The 19,898-nt window shown below is 41.3% G+C and overlaps 1 protein-coding gene across 1 annotated transcript; it reads right to left on the bottom strand.

Moving 5' to 3' along the window:
- Positions 1-15,579: 15,579 nt before the first annotated feature.
- On the bottom strand, positions 15,580-17,258 carry LOC105030297 (cytochrome c oxidase subunit 7A-related protein, mitochondrial). Its single transcript, NM_001304014.1, is given in 3 exon segments — positions 15,580-16,343; positions 16,570-16,704; positions 17,119-17,258. Coding segments are annotated over 3 exon segments (342 nt in total). The 5' UTR covers positions 17,188-17,258; the 3' UTR covers positions 15,580-16,205.
- Positions 17,259-19,898: the final 2,640 nt, after the last annotated feature.

The following is a 19,898-nucleotide window of genomic DNA, read 5'->3' as shown; positions in this document are numbered from 1 at the left end:
AGTGTCCGAATATATCCGGACCAAATTGTACAGTATGAGATCATTGGAGGTACTGGGAGACATGTTTGGAAGCCTTTGTTCCAGCATTGCATTTCGTCCCCCCTGCACCAGATTTGAACCCTGTCAACAATGTGAGAAGGGACAGCACCAGTCCCCATCCGAGGTCATAAAGAGCATAGACCCAGAGACTGACACATCTGGAGCAATGGGCCACCGGAGGATAACACCCTTGGCAACAAGAAACTATCAGCCACCACAGTATAGAGCTGTCTGCTCATTTGGTATTTAAGTGTTTTAAACTGGGCTGTCCATGGGAAGAGGGGTGGCTATCTGTTGTAAGACAATTCTGCTATGCTCTAATTGTATCGAAGTCTCTGGACTTTCAAGACATTAAAGGAGCACATCACCCTGGGGGGACCTTAGGTGGTCTCTATCAGGTTGAAAGGATTTCTAGGGCAGTGAGCACAGGATGAGCACAGGAATGTTTTTGCACACTGAACAACCCCCACTAATACGTCACAGTGTGTATTGAAGGGTGAGCAAGATCAGAAAAATACATGTTGTCATGTTCTGTTTCATTTTTCAAAGACTCCATGTTGTACCATTCGCACAATAAGTCAATTTGTATGTAGTCGCGGTTGTCCTTGATTGAAAGAAACATCACTGAAAGACATCCAATGTTTCTATCAGTAGATTTATTGATACATTTAAATTTCCTGATTCTTCAAGACTAACTCTGAGGAGACTGTACTTCTTATATTTTTCCCAGTCCCTCCTCATCATCCTTCTTTTGGCACTGCTAGCTAACTTTACATTAAAATACACAATGTAAATTTGTCATCATGAAGGACCCATTGTTGAGAGTGATCTTACTTGCTGATATTGAGCCATACTGTACCGAGGCGTTCCTCTGATGATATATCCTGGTGACACATACATGCTCAAATACAGATTGAAGAATGTATTTACTTATTTCAATGGCACTCTTTTGATGGCTACACAATGGCTGTGGGAATTGTTTTAGTACTTTTATGAGCACTGTACTGTAGGTTAAAAGGCAATAATAAATATTGATAACTGTACCTACTGTAGCAATCATTACGTCAAACACATAGTTTCTCTTTTTAGATTTGGCTCTCTTTAAACCTGCAAGTTTACTATAATATTGGAGCTTAATTTGTTGTTAAAAAGGAAACTGTAATTGGGAAAAATATACTGTATTTGTGCTGGTAAACTTTGTTGTTTTTGCCAACAGCAGCATGTTCAAAACATCAGTGCTCACAGGACAGTTGCCTTAATGTAATCCACTGGACAAACAATGAAAGAGCATGAATTTGCTTCTCAAAAGGAAATTATCATTAGAAAAAGTTACTTATATGTGTGTTAATTTTATAATTTTTCAGAATAACATTGCCTTACTCAGGGATAGCATGGGAGATATCTAAAAAATATATATATATACATATTTATTTTTATCTGGGATTCAGTCTAGCAACCTTTCAATCACTCTTCAGATTCTTGGATCTCTAGGCTATCCACTTACCTACTGTATATTATCACTGTAATTTAGGAATGGTGGGACTGTTGCTGTGACCTGGAAAATGGAGGGAAAACAGTGTTTATGTACGTGCACGAACCTAAGAGATTCGCCAGGGGATTCAATGTCCCAGAAATGTCACTTCACAGTGCTCACAAAGCTAACTTTCTGACAGTCCTACCTGCAACAATTGAGAATAACTGTGTGTGTGTGTTTTAGGACTAACTATACTCACGGGGACCAAATGTCCCCATGAGTATAGTAAAACCAGAAAACATTTGACTCATGTGGACCTTTTGCCGGTCCCCATGAGTCAAAAGTATATTTCCAGCTCAGGGTTTAGGTTTACAATTAATTTTAGAGTTAAAACTTACAATTCATTTTAGAGTTAGAATTGGAGTTTCTTTAAGGTCCAGGTGTTGTTGGTTAGGTTTAGGGTTAAGGTTAGGCATTACATCTATGTAAAGTTTAGGCATAAATGTTAGATTAGGGTTAGGTTAAGGTTAGGGTAAGGGTTAGTGTTAGGTTTAGGGTTAAGATTAGGCCAAGGGAGCATGCAATTTCTATTTTCTGGTCCCCATGAGGATAGCCATACAAACTCGGGTTTGTGTGCGTGTGTGTGACAACAACACAACCATTTTGTATGTGCGTAACACAGCAAAAAAAAAAAAATGCTTATTTGGGATAGATGGAATGAGTGGGCTGTGGACCACAACAGAACCTACAATGTGTGGATCTGCATGTTGGAACTGTGCCTCACTGGCTGTTTGCTCCACAGGGTTTATCTCTTGGCCTCCTGCTGCTGTTGGATCAGAGCGCAGATGGCTGCCTGTACCCATCTGACCATGCTGGAGGACTCATCTCGGAGGGTCCCATATCCAGCCCACATGGCAGGGTGGCTGTTCTCTGTGGAGAACAGAACAGAACACCAATGGTGTGGTTCACACCTTCTATTTCCTACTCTGTCTCTCAAACAGACTCACACTGACATCAGCTCTACCACATCCAATGGAACAAATCTTCTAATTCATTTTCTTAGAATTGTCTCAAACAAAGAGGGATATCACCTTAATAAGTACGTATGGTTTAAATAGGTAACGACAGGTTTAAATCATGCAGAATGTTAGATCATTTATTATACAGAGGGATGTGTAAGAGTACTCTTTGGGCCCCTGTTTCCTCGCAGATGGAATTAGATTGGAAATCCTTATTAATGTCTTGATTAGAGCTAATTATGGCAGATTCTCTCTGTAATCCTGTTATTATGTGGCAAGGATGGAGATATAACAGTGGTGTACCATCGATGGATTCATAAATCATAACCTAAATGAATTACGGAGAGTTATAAAGAAGGGAAAAGGAGAGGAGAGGAAAGGAGAGGAGACATGAGGCATAACCAATCCTACCTAAGTGGGAAGGTTAGAGATTATGCAGAAAAACATAGAGACTTCAGGTTACACTGGTACGATAAGGTTGGATTTTAAAGAAGATTAAGATTAGAGAGGATCGTGCAATTTGTGATTAAATAAGCAGGAGGTTCTTTTCTAATCTGGAAGATAGTTTTGTATAATTCACTTGGCCTTTTCTCGTCTTTGCCTGGAAGTCACAAGCTCAAATGCATGATTATCTCAGCGCTGGGGACAAATGGTGCCAAGTTGCACACCCACTCTCCAACCACCTCTCAGAAGGGATTTGATTTTGACAGACTAGCTCTGGGCAAAGCATGAGCTTGATCACAGAGTTGCCTTTGCGTTTAGCTAAATAAACAGCATCACAGCCAATCAGTACTGAACCACCGACTTATCTCAAAACGTTTGGGAAAGCTCCAGTACTTGAAAGTCCTGATTGACAGCATTTTGGAAAATTGTATAGCTCTGATCTGACAACGACGAAAAGAGCTGATGTAGACATGAAGATGAGAAGAGTATGAAAGTTTGCTCTGACAACTGAAAGTTGCTCTGGATTCCATTGTCTGCTTAATGAACGTACCAACCATGGGATAGAGGGCACAGCTACACCAATGGGAGGGAACGCTTCCCTACCCAAATGACGTGTTGATGCTATGAACAGTGGGAGGATACTTGTTGGGCCACTACACTACTGAGTGCCTTTCTACATCAACAGCACTACTGAAGGTGTCGAGACAGTACATGGTTCATACAGCTGGCAGGCACAGCTTGCTTCTGCCCCCAACATGGAGGATTACAGCAAGCTCAACAAGGAGCCTCCTTTTATTAGCTCGCTGACTGAACTTTCCCTGCATCACATACCTTCCACAAAGCCATCCCTCATATGGGTCTGCTGGAAAGGGGATTAAGATGGCGGGGGTGGGGGGGGGTTCTACAGCACTAGGATGGGTTCTACAGCTTTAAGAAGGATTGGAGACGTGCTGTATTGAAAATAGCAATCTCTGTGTTGTTAATTAAGTTGAGAAAACAGCAAGTCTATAGGGGATAATGAGGGGATGAGAAGGCTTATTGATTTGCATGCAATTATAACAGATTCATTAATTGGGTTTAAAGGCAGGAAGTACAACAGCTACACACAAGCAAGCACAGATGCACGCCCGTTCACGTACAGGCATGCACGCACACACTTAAATCCACTTTAAAGAACACTCCTCATTAAAATCCCAGTCATACGCCAAACGTCTGGGCAGTGAATGTTAATCTCGTATGGTTGTGCCAGCCTCGGGCTGAATTTGGACACATCCATTAGCGCTAAAAGATCCAAGACAATGATAGCTACATTAGCAGCGCTGACATGGTACATTGCTTCAGGTGCAAGCTGCGCACACTGGCATAGCATCTCATCAGGGAGTAGAGGGACACCAATCATGGTGTATAATCAGACAGTGGATATTTAAGCAATCATTTCAGGAAGTGCTTCCATGGGCTCAACTGCATTATATTGTCCTGAACTAGAAAAAAAATAAACTAATTACATCAAATGTGGTGTTTTTTTTAAAGGCAGGAGAGTGGATGGTAAGGCCAGGTTAGATTGGAAACAACTAACACAGGCTGCTGATTAAAAGGATGTTGGCAGTACTGTTGAGTAAATAAAAAAATAGAGGATGTCAGAGACTTAGCAGAGAGTGATGAAGAAAAAATATCACTACTGCTAATCATGTTCCAAGTAACTAAGGGTGGGGCTGATGGGTCAAACTGAGAGAAATCAATAGTGATCCACTTGTTACACCAGGAAGACACTAGCTGTGGCTGTGCAATATACACTACCGTTGAAAATTAGATATTTCCTTGTTTTTGAAAGAAAAGCAAATTTCTTAAATAACAGTATATTAAAATAACATCAAATTGATCAGAAATACAGTATAGACATTGTTAATGTAGAAAACCCTTTTGCGATTATGTTAGCACAGCTAAAAACTATTGTGTTAATTAAAGAAGCAATAAAACTGGCTTTCTATGGACTAGTATCTGGAGCATCAGCAATTGTGGGTCCGATTGCAGGCTCAAAACAGCCCGAAACTAAGAACTTTCCTCTGAAACTCGTAAGTCTATTTTTGTTCATCAGGGATATCAATCTGTCCAGTTAGGAAGCATAAGTGATTGAGAATCAATGTCACCTGTTTTGGTGCAAATGAAAGTGACAACAGAGAACACCAGAATTGGCAGTTCTGCTATTGGCGCCCCATTCTCTTCACAAATGAGATCAGGTTCACACTGAGCACATGTAACAGACGTGAAAGAGTCTGGAGACGCCATGGTGACTGGTTTGGTGGTGGGTCAGTGATGGTCTGAGGAGGCATATCCTTGGAGGGTTGCACAGACCTCCGTCTGCTAGCCAACAGTACCCTGACTGCTGTTAGGTACCAGGATGAAATCCTCAGACCCATCGTCAGACCTTATACTGGTGCAGTAGGCCCTGGGTTCCTCCGGGTGCAGGACAATGCCCAGGCTCATGTGACCAGAGTGTGTAGGCAGGTCCTGGATGACGAAGGCATTGATGCCATTGACTGGCTCTCACATTCCCCAGACATGAATCCAATTGAGAACCTCTGGGATGTTATGTATCGGTGCTTCTGATGCACCACAGATTGTCTAGGAGGTCACTGATGCCCTGATCCAGGTCTGGGAGGAGATCCCCCAAGAAATAATTCGCCATTTCATCAGGAGCATGCCCAGACGTGGTCGGGAGTGCATACAGTATGTGGGGGGCATACGCACTAGTGAGTCACATTATGAGTTGCTGTGATGAAATTCATGGAAGTTGGAGCAGTCTTGGATTTCGATTTTCCATTTTGAATCCAGCCCTCAATCAGTTGGTGATTTTGGGACAACTAGTCCCGGTGTGTGATTTAAGTGTTTACTTCATTTTTTGAGCAGTATACATAAGTGTCTTGTTTGAGAAACAGATGCCTCACAAGCCTTCAACTGGAACCTTCATTATATAGTACCCGCAAAACACCAGTCTCAACGTAAACAGTGAAGATGTGACTCTGGGCCAATAAAAAGAAAAGACTAAGATGGGCAAAATAACATAGACACTGGACAAAGGAAGACTGATAAAAAGTTTGGATCACAAAGAACATTCGTGAGATGCTGGAGGAGTGCTTGACGTCATCTGTCTAACATGGTGGAGGCAATGTGATGGTCTGGAGGTGCTCTGGTGGTGGTAAAGTGGAAGATTTGTACAGGGTTAAAGGGATCTTGAAGAAGGAAGGCTATCACTCCATTTTGCAACACCATGCCGTACCCTGTGGACGGTGCTTGATCTGAGCCAATTTCCTCCTACAACAGGACAATGACCCAAAACACAGCTCCACACTATGCAACTAAGAACTAAGGGATGAAGCAGTCAGCTGGTATTCTGTCTGTGATGAAGTGCCCATCAAGTCAATCCAACTCATGGGAGGTGCTTCAGGAAGCATGGGGTAAAATCAAAGGAAGGACACAATTATTATTTCAATAAAAAATATTTCCTATTGCTTTGGCTATATTTCCTGTTCAAAATAGTTTTATGCATGTTTTCATGGAAAATAAGGATGTTTTTAAGTGACCCCAAACTTTTGAACGCTAGTGTGCATTGTCAGGTCTCTAGGCATCTCTATGTACCTGGGGACCACAATCTGGAGCTGACCGCAGAGGTGCCTCTAGGCATCACTGCGTTACTGTTTTCTGTGCTCCCCAATTAGAGGCAGCTGCACCTTGTTGTCGCTAATTGGGGACCCTATTTAAGTTTCCCTTCTGTATCTTCAGTTTGTTGGTCATTGTTTGTGTTACAGTAGGGAGAACAAGTATTTGATACACTGCTGATTTTGCAGGTTTTCCTACTTACAAAGCAAAAATCCAGAAAATCACATTGTATGATTTTTAAATAAATAATTTGCATTTTATTGCTTGACCTAAGTATTTGATCACCTACCAACCAGTAAGAATTCCGTCTCTCACAGACCTGTTAGTTTTTCTTTAAGAAGCCCTCCTGTTCTCCACTCATTACCTGTATTAACTGCACCTGTTTTAACCCGTTACCTGTATAAAAGACACCTGTCCACACATTCAATCAAACAGACTCCAACCTCTCCACAATGACCAAGACCAGAGAGCTGTTTAAGGACATCAGGGATAAAATTGTAGACCTGCACAAGGCTTGGATGGGCTACAGGACAATAGGCAAGCAGCTTGGTGAGAAGGCAACAACTGTTGGCGCAATTATGAGTTCAAGATGACGGTCAATCTCCTTCGGTCTGGGGCTCTATGCAAGATCTCACCTCGTGGGGCATCAGTGATCATGAGGAAGGTGAGGGATCAGCCCAGAACTACACAGCAAGACCTAGTCAATGACCTGAAGAGAGCTGGGACCACAGTCTCAAAGAAAACCATTAGTAACACACTACGCCATCATGGATTAAATTCCTGCAGCGCACGCAAGGTCCACCTGCTCAAGCCAGCTCATGTCCAGGCTGGTCTGAGGTTTGCCAATGACCATCTGGATGATCCAGAGGAGTAACGGGAGAAGGTCATGTGGTCTGATGAGACAAAAATAGAGCTTTTTGTTCTAAACTCCACTCACCGTGTTTGGAGGAAGAAGAAAGATGAGTACAACCTCAAGAACACCATCCCAACCGTGAAGCATGGAGGTGGGGATGCTTTTCTGCAAAGGGGACAGGACGACTGCACCGTATTGAGGGGAGGATGGATGGGGCCATGTATCGTGAGATCTTGGCCAACAACCTCCTTCCCTCAGTAAGAGCATTGAAGATGGGTCATGGCTGGGTCTTCCAGCATGACAACGAACTGAAACACACAGCCAGGGCAACTAAGGAGTGGCTCTGTAAGAAGTATCTCAAGGTCCTGGAGTGGCCTTGCCAGTCTCCAGACCTGAACCCAATAGAAAATCTTTGGAGGGAGCTGAAAGTCCGTATTGCCCAGCAACAGCCCTGAAACCTGAAGGATCTGGAGAAGGTCTATATGGAGGAGTGGGCCAAAATCCCTGCTGCAGTGTGTGCAAACCTGGTCAAGAACTACAGGAAACGTAATTGCAAACAAAGGTTTCTGTACCAAATATTCAGTTCCGCTTTTATGATGTATCAAATATTTCTGATGTATCAAATACTTATGTAATGCAATACAATGCTAATTAATTACTTAAAAATCATACAATGTGATTTTCTGAATTTTTGTTTTAGATTTCGTCACTCACAGTTGAAGAGTATTATGATAAAAATTACAGACTTATACATGCCTTGTAAATGGGAAAATCTGAAAAATTGGCGGTGTATCAAATACTGTTTCTCCCCACTGTATGTGCTTCAGTTCATGGCTTATCCTTGCTTTTTGTTATTTTGTTAGGAAATAAAGGAATGACTACCTTCTCTGAGCCTCATGTCCTGCCTACCCATTGCCATGACATGAGGTCTTAAAATTAGAATATCATCAAAAAGTTGATTTATTTCAGCAATTCCATTCAAAAAGTGAAACTTGTATAATTTATACATTCATTCCACACAGACTGATATATTTCAAGTTGTCCCGAGTTGGGTTGTGGAAGGACACAGGCGCAGAGTGAAATAAACGCAGGTAATCCATGTTTAATAAAAAGAAAAGACTCAAACAAAACAAAAGCAGAAACCAGTGACGTGGGATATTCCATACAGGGACAAAACCAAAATGAACCACACTGGTGTGGCAAAACAAGGAACTTAAATAGGGTCCCCAATTGGAGGCAAAGACCGACACCTGCCTCCAATTGGGAAGACCAAAAGGATTGGAGGTGGCTAGATGTGCCACCTCCTGTCCTGTCCTGGCTATGCCCCGAGCTCAGCGCAGAGATGGTGTTTATTTCTTTTAATTTTGATGATTATAACTGACAACTAATGAAAACCCCAAATTCAGTATCTCAGAAAATTTGAATATTGTGAAAAGGTTCAATATTGAAGACACCTGGTGCCACACTCTAATCAGCTAATTAACCTAAAACACCTGCAAAGGCCTTTAAATGGTCTCTCAGTCTAGTTCTGTAGGCAACACAATCATGGGGAAGACTGCTGACTTGACAGCTGTCCAAAAGACGACCATTGACACCTTGCACAAGGAGGGCAAGTCATAAAAGGTCATTGCTAAAGAGGCTGGCTGTTCACAGAGCTCTGTGTCCAAGCACATTAATAGAGAGGCGAAGGGAAGGAAAGATGTGGTTGAAAAAAGTGTACAAGCAATAGGGATAACCGCACCCTGGAGAGGATTGTGAAACAAAACTCATTCAAAAATGTGGAGGAGATTCACAAAGAGTGGACTGCAGCTGGAGTCAGTGCTTCAAGAACCACCACGCACAGACGTATGCAAGACATGGGTTTCAGTTGTCGCATTCCTTGTGTCAAGCCACTCTTGAACAAGACACAGCGTCAGAAGCGTCTCGCCTGGGCTAAAGACAAAAAGACTGGACTGCTGCTGACTTATGTTCTCTGATGAAAGTAAACAATGTCCCAGAGTCTGGAGGAAGAGAGGAGAGGCACAGAATCCACGTTGCTTGAAGTCCAGTGTAAAGTTTCCACAGTCAGTGATGGTTTGGGGTGCCATGTCATCTGCTGGTATTGGTCCACTGTGTTTTCTGAGGTCCAAGGTCAAAGCAGCCGTCAACCAGGAAGTTTTCGAGCACTTCATGCTTCCTGTTGCTGACCAACTTTATGGAGATGCAGATTTCATTTTCCAATAGGACTTGGCACCTGCACACAGTGCCAAAGCTACCAGTACCTGGTTTAAGGACCATGGTATCCTGACTTTAACCCTATAGAAAATCTATGGGGTATTGTGAAGAGGAAGATGCGATACGCCAGACCCAACAATGCAGAAGAGCTGAAGGCCACTATCAGAGCAAACCTGGGCTCTCATAACACCTGAGCAGTGCCACAGACCGATCGACTCCATGCCACGCCACATTGCTGCAGTAATTCAGGCAAAAGGAGCCCCAACTAAGTATTGAGTGCTGTACATGCTCATACTTTTCATGTTCATACTTTTCAGTTGGCCAACATTTCTAAAAATCCTTTTTTTGTATTGGTCTTAAGTAATATTCAAATTTTCTGAGATACTGAATTTGGGATTTTCATTAGTTGTCAGTTATAATCATCACAATTAAAATAAATAAACATTTGAAATATATCAGTCTGTGTGTAATGAATTAATATAATACATATATATTTGTTTAAGATTCTGTTTTCATGGATCATTTTGATGTTTGATATGAGGTTTTAGGAATTATGTGCATTATTGTATAAAGTCTTAGGCAGCTGAAAGTCACGCCATTTTCCTGGGTAGCAGGTGTAGCTTTTGACCTTTTACGGCCACATTTATTATAAATATATTTAAATGTTCAGGTGACCATTGGATGAATAGATACGGACTTTGACATGATGCACCACAGTGGGCAGTGACAGCAGGAGATCAGCAAACCAACTGGGTGGACGTTGGACAAGGACTGCTAGTAGTCTTGAAGAATGGTCCAAGGGGCCAGGTCCTCCTAAGATCTATTAAAAGAAGCAGCCAGTGTTGAGGAGCTTTAATGGAGTAATATCATCACATTTCTTGGTTCTAGTCAGTCGTATTTAGTACTAATCTATTAGTAAAGTAAATTCAGTGTCTCTTCTGGGTTGCTGGGGAGAAGAGTATTAACGTTTAACTTTGAAGTAACAATAGTTTGGAATAGATTTCCTTTTTGGACAATGTCACAGAATTTAATTTGATCAGGAGTTTATTCCAATGTTTTTTTATTGAGACCAACCCTAATGAAGAGACGGAGACCAACAGAAAGATAAAAGTGAAAGAGAAATCAACAGAAAGACAGTTGCCACCGGTTTCTAAAGATTCTCAGCGACAGCCACAAGTACCAACATCACCTTTCGACTGGGCGCAGCTCTTGTTCACAGCATCACACTCGCCCACCACACTCCAACTGCCTGAACCCTCGCCCAAACAGCAGGCGTTCTATTTTGGGCATGTGTGTGTGTGCGTGCATGCATGCGTTCGCGCACACATTTGGATTGTCTGGTGACATCAATGGCCTTTAAACTGGTTGACAGGCCTCCTAAGAAGCTATTTTTGTTTTCTTTGATATTGAAATAAAACCGACTGCAAGTGGATGGGACTTGAAATTATAATAGCAAAGTGAAGCAAGCTAATTACACAATGCCCAGAGGAGACACAGAATAAGTGTTATGATCACCACCAATATATGAATCCCATCCTCCCAGATCAACCCCTGAGCACAAAATGCATTGGTGTAAGACTTCAATATCCCTTATTTTCAGATAAATAACACTACATCAAAAACATACAGACTATACCGTCCCCGCATGCGCTGCTGCAGTGCCATCACATGCAAATGACTGTTATTCCCTACAGATGCATGATGACATGTCGGCCAGTAGCAATATAAAATGATTATCAGCTGTATACATAAGGGACAAGTCATAACATAGATTACATTTTGGACACCTACCTTTTCTTTAGTTTTTCATAGCCACTGTGCATTAACTCTTACTGCTTGCTCTTTGGAGTTTCAGGCTGGGTATCTGTCCATTACTCATGTGAAAAGAGCTTTATAAAATAAATTTGACTGATTAGACATTCACTGACATTGAGATAGCTTGCTATTGCGAGCACATTTGACTTAGAGATAAACATTTACATATGTATGAACTACCTAATATGCATGCAGTATAGGATTTACAGTATAGGATTTATCATTGTGGAATATTGATTCATAGAAACTGTCTAACAAAACCATGCGTTGAACAAATAAACCAATATTGTTTATAGTAAATATCGTTCAATAACCCCTCTTCAATCAACTTTCAGTGACCTAAGTGGGGTAAAATGTTTGTGTCAACGAATGAGTGGGACGTTCAGTGCGTTGAGTGTTTCAAATAGAACTAGGTTCACACGCAGCGCATTTAGTGTCACTTTTATATTTGACATAACACTTTGATTTGGGATAAAAGTCAAGCATGCTCTTTACGGTTGCTGCGTTTGTAACCAATTAAGGGAGAGTGGGAACTTACCAACACCCTCCAACTGGTAATCACTCTAGTAGTGGGAAACTTGTCTATCATCTCTGTGCCCTGACTACTCCCGACTGACGCAAGGAAATGAACACTTTCTACAATTAAAAAAATGATGAAAAGCTGTTTATTCATATTTTTGACATTGTTTCTTTATAAAGTTGATAAATGTCTTTTTAGTTTATGATTAGCACAGTGTGTTTGTCATTAGCCAATAAGCGTTGCTCAACAGTTCAAAGCATGTGAACCAACTGGAATGTACATCTTCACAAAACATCCACCACCTCCCACATGGTAACAACAGTAACATTGAAACAGCTCTCACGACTCTATCCCTCAGGATTAGTTTGACCTCTCTACTCATCATTGTAACCCTTAATCTGACTTTACTCCCTCCTCTGGCACACCCAATGTTCCCCAGGTCCCCCGGTCCCCTTTGGCACACCCAATGTCTGTTCCCCAGGTCTCCCAGTCCCTTCTGGCACACCCAATGTCTGTTCCCCAGGTCCAACGGTCCCCTCTGGCACACCCAATGTCTGCTCCCCAGGGGTTATAAAGTTGGGTTTGAACAGTGTTGTTTGTTTTAATGCAAATCATCTCGGCTGTCTCTAAGACAAGAAGATTCAGTAATGCTGGAATTAATTCGTTTGGGAAGAAAAAGCGCAACATTAGGTGCTTCATGACCCCCACCCACTGAAACCTTCTGATTTCCCAATACACATTGTTTTCTGCTGCCAAAAAAAGATTCACATTCCAAAAGACACTGAGGTAAAGACATATAGATGAAGGGGGAAAAAGAGAGGAGATGCTTAGAAAACTCTTTAGACAGTGTTAGTCTTTAGACAATCTTTTGTTTTGACATGCTCATCTACTGATTCTCTTATACCAGTTCCTGACAGCAAAACAGACAAGAACAGTGAAAGGCATACGCCACCTCTGCCCCCTCCTCCTCCACTTCTCTCCGCACACGACGTGCCGTCCACCTCTGGGCTCGAGGCCTAACTCTCTCTCCTCCACGTGTCATCAGCTCACACTCGGCAGCGGCGTATAGTGACTAAGCCTGGTGAAAACTGCAATCATCTCACTGAACGTTTTGACGAAACAGCCCTCTGGGATGTTTACAAACAGTTGACTCCACAGCTGATCTTATAGGAGGGCCGACCCGGACCATCTGTCATTATTGATCCAAAGTGCAGTAGTTCTACTGGTGGCAAATGGCACAAAGGACTGCTGGGTGGCTGTCCTGTGGTCTCCTGGTCAACTGTGGTAGCTAACTGTAACTGTAAGCACACCGTGTTCCTCTCCTCACGCCTCTCAGGAGTGGGAGGTCTGTGAAGTGCCTCTCATCATTCTGCACATGGATCACTGTGAGCACTTGATGGCTTCAGACCGGAGATGGTTCTATGAAGAGAACACCCAGACTCGCACAGGCAAGGCGATTTTCATTGGAGGGCCCGTCTGCCTGTTACACATGTCGGTGGATAAGTCACGGCCTCCTCTTTTCAAAAATGGAAACAAGCCCACAGACGTTCGTTGCCCGTGGAAACGCTCTCTTGCTTTGTTGGCGAGGATGAATCCACGAGTTCAACAAAATTCTTATGAAATAATCAATTGTGTATTAGTTGTTGTCAGTCGCCCGCAGGCACAAATAATCAATTTTAAAGAAACAAGATATTACAAAAGAGATTGCTGGACCTTTTGTTCTCTCCTTCATTCTGTTATCAAATCAGTGAAATGATTCTCCGCTACCAAAAGGAAAGGCCTTTTGTACACATCTCTATCTCAAGGTGTGATTTTCTGCTAGTATTCCAACTGTTGCCATGTGAACAACAAACCTAATGTTGTGTATGTGAGTCCACAGAGCATCTGTTGTATGTCTCTGTATAAAGGATTACTGCTAATAAGCATTCATCAATACGCAATTACATTTATATGGGGCAATGGCAAAACAGTGATAAGATGTGCTTGGTCATAAAGAACAGTAATACGTGTGTTGCTGTAGACCAGGTATGTGAGCCAAAGTTTACCACTTTGTCTTCATAAGGGCTGTTCTCTCTCCTTGCTGCCTTCTCATGCTGAGATAAACAGCTGGAAAGACTGGACAATCAGAACGGGTTTAGTTCTTAGATTACCCAGCAGGCTTCTATCAGCCTCTCTGAAACTGGTCACTTTTCCACTACCCTCCCATTCCAAACCAGATTTATAGCGCCTCTGTTCCCCCACCAGTTACACGGCAATAACATTTTTAAATATCTGCATTCTATCTACTGAGAGTTAGGGAGATAAATGGTTGTGCATTGGGGGGGCAGTTCCACCCACATAACTGTTCCAAGTGTTTAGTGTATGCGGTGATTGCTTTCCATGCATATCTTAATAGAGCCCTGCTGAATGAAACAATGCAGAATCCTGCATGTGTCTGTTAAAGCTTTCGATGACTGACGTGAACAAATTGATTCTAATATAATTGTGATTGGTTGTATAATGAGGCTCATAGCACTGTCAGTTCCCATACTAGGAATGGCTATTTCATTTTGACTGGTCTTGACAGTTTCTCTTCCTTGTTACCTAAATACATAAAATTATAAGAAATTGCTTATTTTCAATTAACTGAAACAGAAATAGGTAGGGAGGCTAGATACATTTTTTGGGCCTCGGTGGCCCAAAATTTCAACAACAAACATAAAACCAATCATGCATGTGATAGTTTATTCACACAACTATTACCTTTTTTAACTACTACCTTTTTCAACTCGATTTTATAGATGGTTCCCGGAGAAACTGTAATGCGGGCTAACATTGTTTTTTTTTTACACAAACTTCTGCTAAACTTAACCATTGCTCACTTCAAATCAGTGGAAATATTCAGGAAATGTGAACATATAAAATGTTTAATGACATAAACACTTAAGTAATAAAACCAAATATATTATTATTTTTTTTTTTTAGGATTTATGTACGTGTTTAGTTTACATTTTTACCTAGTGTTGGCTAAATTCAGTTTGCAATAGTTGATGACAGATGATAACGAAAATTTTAATAAGGCATTACGATTTCTCTTGACCCATAGACTTCTTTCAAAAGTGAAATTCTCCTTTATAATGGAGCCCTGCAAAACCTTTCCATTAGATGCATAATAATATAATGGAAAGGTATTGCTGTTCATTGTAAAAAAGAAAAGAAAAAAACACAAAAAAGTAAGGATTGCTCAACCTGCTTCACCTTGATGCAGCCCATTATTCAATGTCTTGTGAAATATTTAAGAGGATATAAAGATGCACGTACATACTTCTAACTTCACTAAACTGAGTTGGCTTGCCAGGACAATTCTGGAGATCAACAATCAAAGACATGAAACTGTTTGAACTATGTCTACTAGCATGTCAAACCAAATCTTATTCATTCCCCTTTTCATGGTCAGTTATTCCTATAAGTAGTTAGGTAAGCGTTGATTGTTGTTTTTACCAGGTAACAATACAACTAATATATATATTAGTTATGAATATATATATATATATTTTTTTTTTTACAAAGAATATACTTTATTATCCCAAAACAAAATTACAATGACTTTGGATACTCTTGGATACTTTTTACAGAACACGGTCAGTTAGTATGCAGACTAAATGACAATTCAACCTCAGCACAATATCATTAGAACTGCCTCCTCATTATTAGCTTTGAAAGGTACATGCAGCATCCAATCCTCACCTAAACAAAAGAGAAAACAAATGTGTTCATGTTATGAGACCCCAAACCATTTCTATACACACTCTGACAGAGAACATTGTCAGACCTTTTTACCTCCAGATGTACAGGGTGCAGTGGTTATTTACCTACAATATGGTGCCGGTTGTATATGGTTACTGAGACATCAGTTCCAATACAGAGCCAGTGAGATAGGGCAAGTATAAATTATATTCTCTTCAACTTTACAGATTTTAGTCTGCAATGAACACCTGCAGAAGGTACCCAGTGACATGCCACTAGACGATAAATAAGACATGCAAAAGTAATGTAATTTTGGTGAGTCAATTGATTCCTTTCTGCAACGGTCTCCATAAGAATTATCATTATAGTCCACAGTATTGCTCCTATTCTGAATCATGTAAAACCCTGCTGGACCCCTAAAGTGGAGGAGGCTGGATAAGCAGGCTATTTTCTAGGCTGGGAAGCAATGTAAAGAGCCATGAGGCAGTAGAGGGTCCCTCCGATGGTCAGGCCCATGGTGGTCCGGTAGAGCATCTTGTCCATCAGGCCTCCTTTTAGGTGAACCGGTATACCATCAGCCTTCTGCAATTAAGACCGTAAAAAGACAACTGCATCAACACTCACAACGGCTATGCAAGGAGAGGAGTGCATACGTTCCTAGCAAACTAGGAGGAACTCAGATCTTTAAGTAGTACATTTCAGCAATGGCGGTTTAGCAAGTCAAGTCAAGTAAAAAAAAAAGCTTATTTGGGAATCTGATAAAATAAATAAGGTTTAGGTTGTACAGACTTTAGCTTTAAGTATGTACCTGGAAGAGTTTCTGTAGGTCAGGTACTTTGTTGTGTCCCAGGTACTCCGCCGTATTCCCTGCCTCCGACACGTATTTGGTGGGGGTGGCAAATATCATTGTGGGGGCCTCCGAGGGCACTGTGACCCTTAACCCCTGTACAGACAACATAGCTTTAGACTGCAGAAACTACTTGACTCAAACACTCAGGAACGCATCACACTTGTAATCCACTGAAACAATTGTTTTATTAAATGTTATAACATAGAACCATATGTTATTATTCATGACACATTTGCAATATACTCAAGATTAATTTATTTTGGATAATAAGTTAATGCCTAACCCACGCACACAGTTTTATTGTAATGTTATATCAGCTTTTTCATTCTAGTCGCCACAACACTTTATAGTTTTAAGCTATTTGCTTTACTTATGTCAGGTGTGAGCTGTATTAACTAGATAACTACTGTATCAGCTAGCTAAACCAGCCAGGCTTGAAGGTCACTCCTAATACAGTACAGTACTTATACACTTTGACAGCTTGTAAGACACGCTTTCTGTTCTCACCTGAGGGTTATAAGCACTCGGTGACGATCCGGCAAGTCTTTGAGTAACACCATTTAACTTATAGTACATTTTCTTTATGTGCCAAAACGCAAACAACAGATCCCAAAAAGTCCGATCACTGAACCGTCCTCGCCGACGACACACGAGTACGTCAACACTACCGAGAAATACAGGAAGGACCCATCGAGGTTGCCACTCTACTGCCTGATTATAATAACTTTCACAATTGTATTTGTCGGGTTCGTATCATACACGAGGCAACTAAAACAACACGAATGAAATTCTGTAAATAAATAAATAGGTAATTATAATGACAACAACAGATTAGTGTACCGATAACGTAGCGTAGCTGCATCAATACTTACAGGCATGTACATGCGTATCTCTGTATGAGTGACAATGGGAGTGTGGGTGCATTTGAAGCTATTGTAGTTAGACCAGGTCAAGTGCTCAACAGTCTGATGGCTTGCAAACTATCAGCGAGCACCGTTGCCATGTCCGCTAATTGTAAATTGTGCCACAGCCGCCACCAAGGCATTGCTTTATTCAAATTTGTATTCATTCATTTCACTGTGTCCTACTGATTTTCAGGTAGTGATGCAGGCTGTTGCTGAGTCAGTGAGCAATATTGTGCGAGTGGAGGGCCAGACAGAGTGTGTGTATGAGTTATTGTGTAAGCGACCTTCTGTGGTCAAGTGTTCAGCAATCTGATGGCAGATAGAAACTTGTCTACAGGCAGTGTTGCCAGGTCGGCTATTTCTGAATTGCACAGTGGCAACATGGCACAGCAATTTTTATCTGTTATTTCACTGTGACTTGCTGCAGATTAACAGACAGGCTGTTGCTGAGTGAGAGCGAGGTAGGGAGAGAAGTGAAAGGCTTTTGGTGTGTGTGGATGTGTGTGTTGAGAGTGTGCTCCGGTCTGAGGCAAAACTTACTCATAACAGACCCAAGAAAAATAAATTAGCTATCTTGCATGCTGTATTATATGGAAACTAGGGCTTTTTTTTCTGTCTAGTGAACTGGTGGCTACTAAAGCAGCTGTAACAGTCAAGCCAACTTTAAGTGCCTCTGGGAGTTAACAGCAGGGCAATTTAACATACCCAGGTGGCAGATGATCCTAGATCTGACCTGAAGGCAGAAATGCAAGTGATTGGTTGACTAGAGACTGGAGCTGGAATCCAACGCTGAAGTCACACAAGTGAACTTTACATTGAAAACAGTTTAGGGTAAGTGGATGGGTTAAGGCTGCAGTTAGGATTAAGTTTAGGGACATAACCCTAGTTATGCCATGAATCTCAAACTCCCATATGCACTTGCTCAGAGTACTCCCTGTGGTCACGTGTTGCTGATGAAACTTCAATGGTGACCACAGAGTGGGCACCTTTGGTCAAATATTAAGAAGAACTCGCATTAATAAACGCATCAACTACGGGACACACTCATGCCTTGAATTGTGCAATTTGGCCCACTTTAATAAATTGGGCATCAAATCTGAAATTCCTCTTATCGTTTTAGAAGGAATTAACTTCATTAATAATTGAACAATTAATTAAGGAAGTATCTCAAAATCTGACTTAAACAAATGCATGTGTCATATAATAAGACATACGTATCCGTTATTTGGATAACATAATGCCTAATGGGATTCCACTTTGCTCAAGGCTGCATTGTTGCACCCTTGCTGGGGCAACTGAAGGGTCTATAATTAGCCTCTACACCCTTGATTATTTTCAGTCCCTCAGCTATTAGAAAACCTGTGCATATGGGACACTTGGCAGAGGTGTGCATGAACTGTTTTTCTAATTGAAGACCATTTGTTGTGAAAATGTGATTGCGATCAATTGTTGGCATCCAACATTGGTCTGATTTGTCTACCTAGACATTTTCAAACACTTTCAAAGCAATACATCAGGTTGATGAGTCCTTTTTGTCATATTGCCACAAACGCTACTTAGTTGTTAAGTCTTTGTAATGTTGTTATGTAAAAGAAGTGGATGTCCATTCTACACAAAGTAGTTGATTGTGTTTGTGTCTCTTGCTGGCTTGATTAACAACCCCAGTCATGAATTAAGGAAACCAGTGATTAGCTGTATTATTTTGCTTTAGCTTTTTAGCGCACACCGTTCACAGTAGCTTGTTTACAGCAGTTCTTCCTAACCAGTGTTACTAGGACACCAGGGGTACTTCTATAGGGGGTCTGGGTGCCTGTGTATAGTGGGTTCATGAGGAGACCATAGGCTTACTGGTAAAATGCATGAGGGGTTACTCATTGCAAGTCAACCTGTAATAGGTGGTACAGTTAGTAGAAAAGGTTAGGAGCCATTGGTCTACAGCCAGGCCCGATATCATCCAAGTTCAGAATGATTTCAGGAAAACATTGAATGGCCAAATCACCCTCTCTCATTTGTTTTACCTAGCTATGAATTTTGGCCCCCAAACAACTCTTCATTAAAATACTTAAAAATATCCCCAAAACAATGAAAAAGTGGAGATCTCTAATGTAATGGCGAAAAGTAGGCTAGAATTATGTAACGGTGTGCAGTTTGCACACTTGACAGAACAACATTAAAAGGGTTGTCATGTTTTTGAGAAGTAAATTGAACAGTCATTCAGGAGGAATACATCTAGCGGTGTACGAGACACATAAAGGGGAGCACATTGGACATATACACATCATACCGTACTATAATGGCATTGCGAAGGAGAAACATTGTTTTCAATTTAGCTTTCCAAGTTGTTGATATAAATAAGAATGTATTCTTAACATATTTAAATGG

Source organism: Esox lucius, chromosome 6, assembly GCF_011004845.1.
Source record: "Esox lucius isolate fEsoLuc1 chromosome 6, fEsoLuc1.pri, whole genome shotgun sequence".
Taxonomy (NCBI): Eukaryota; Metazoa; Chordata; class Actinopteri; order Esociformes; family Esocidae; genus Esox; species Esox lucius.
This window is presented reverse-complemented; position numbering and strand designations above follow the sequence as displayed.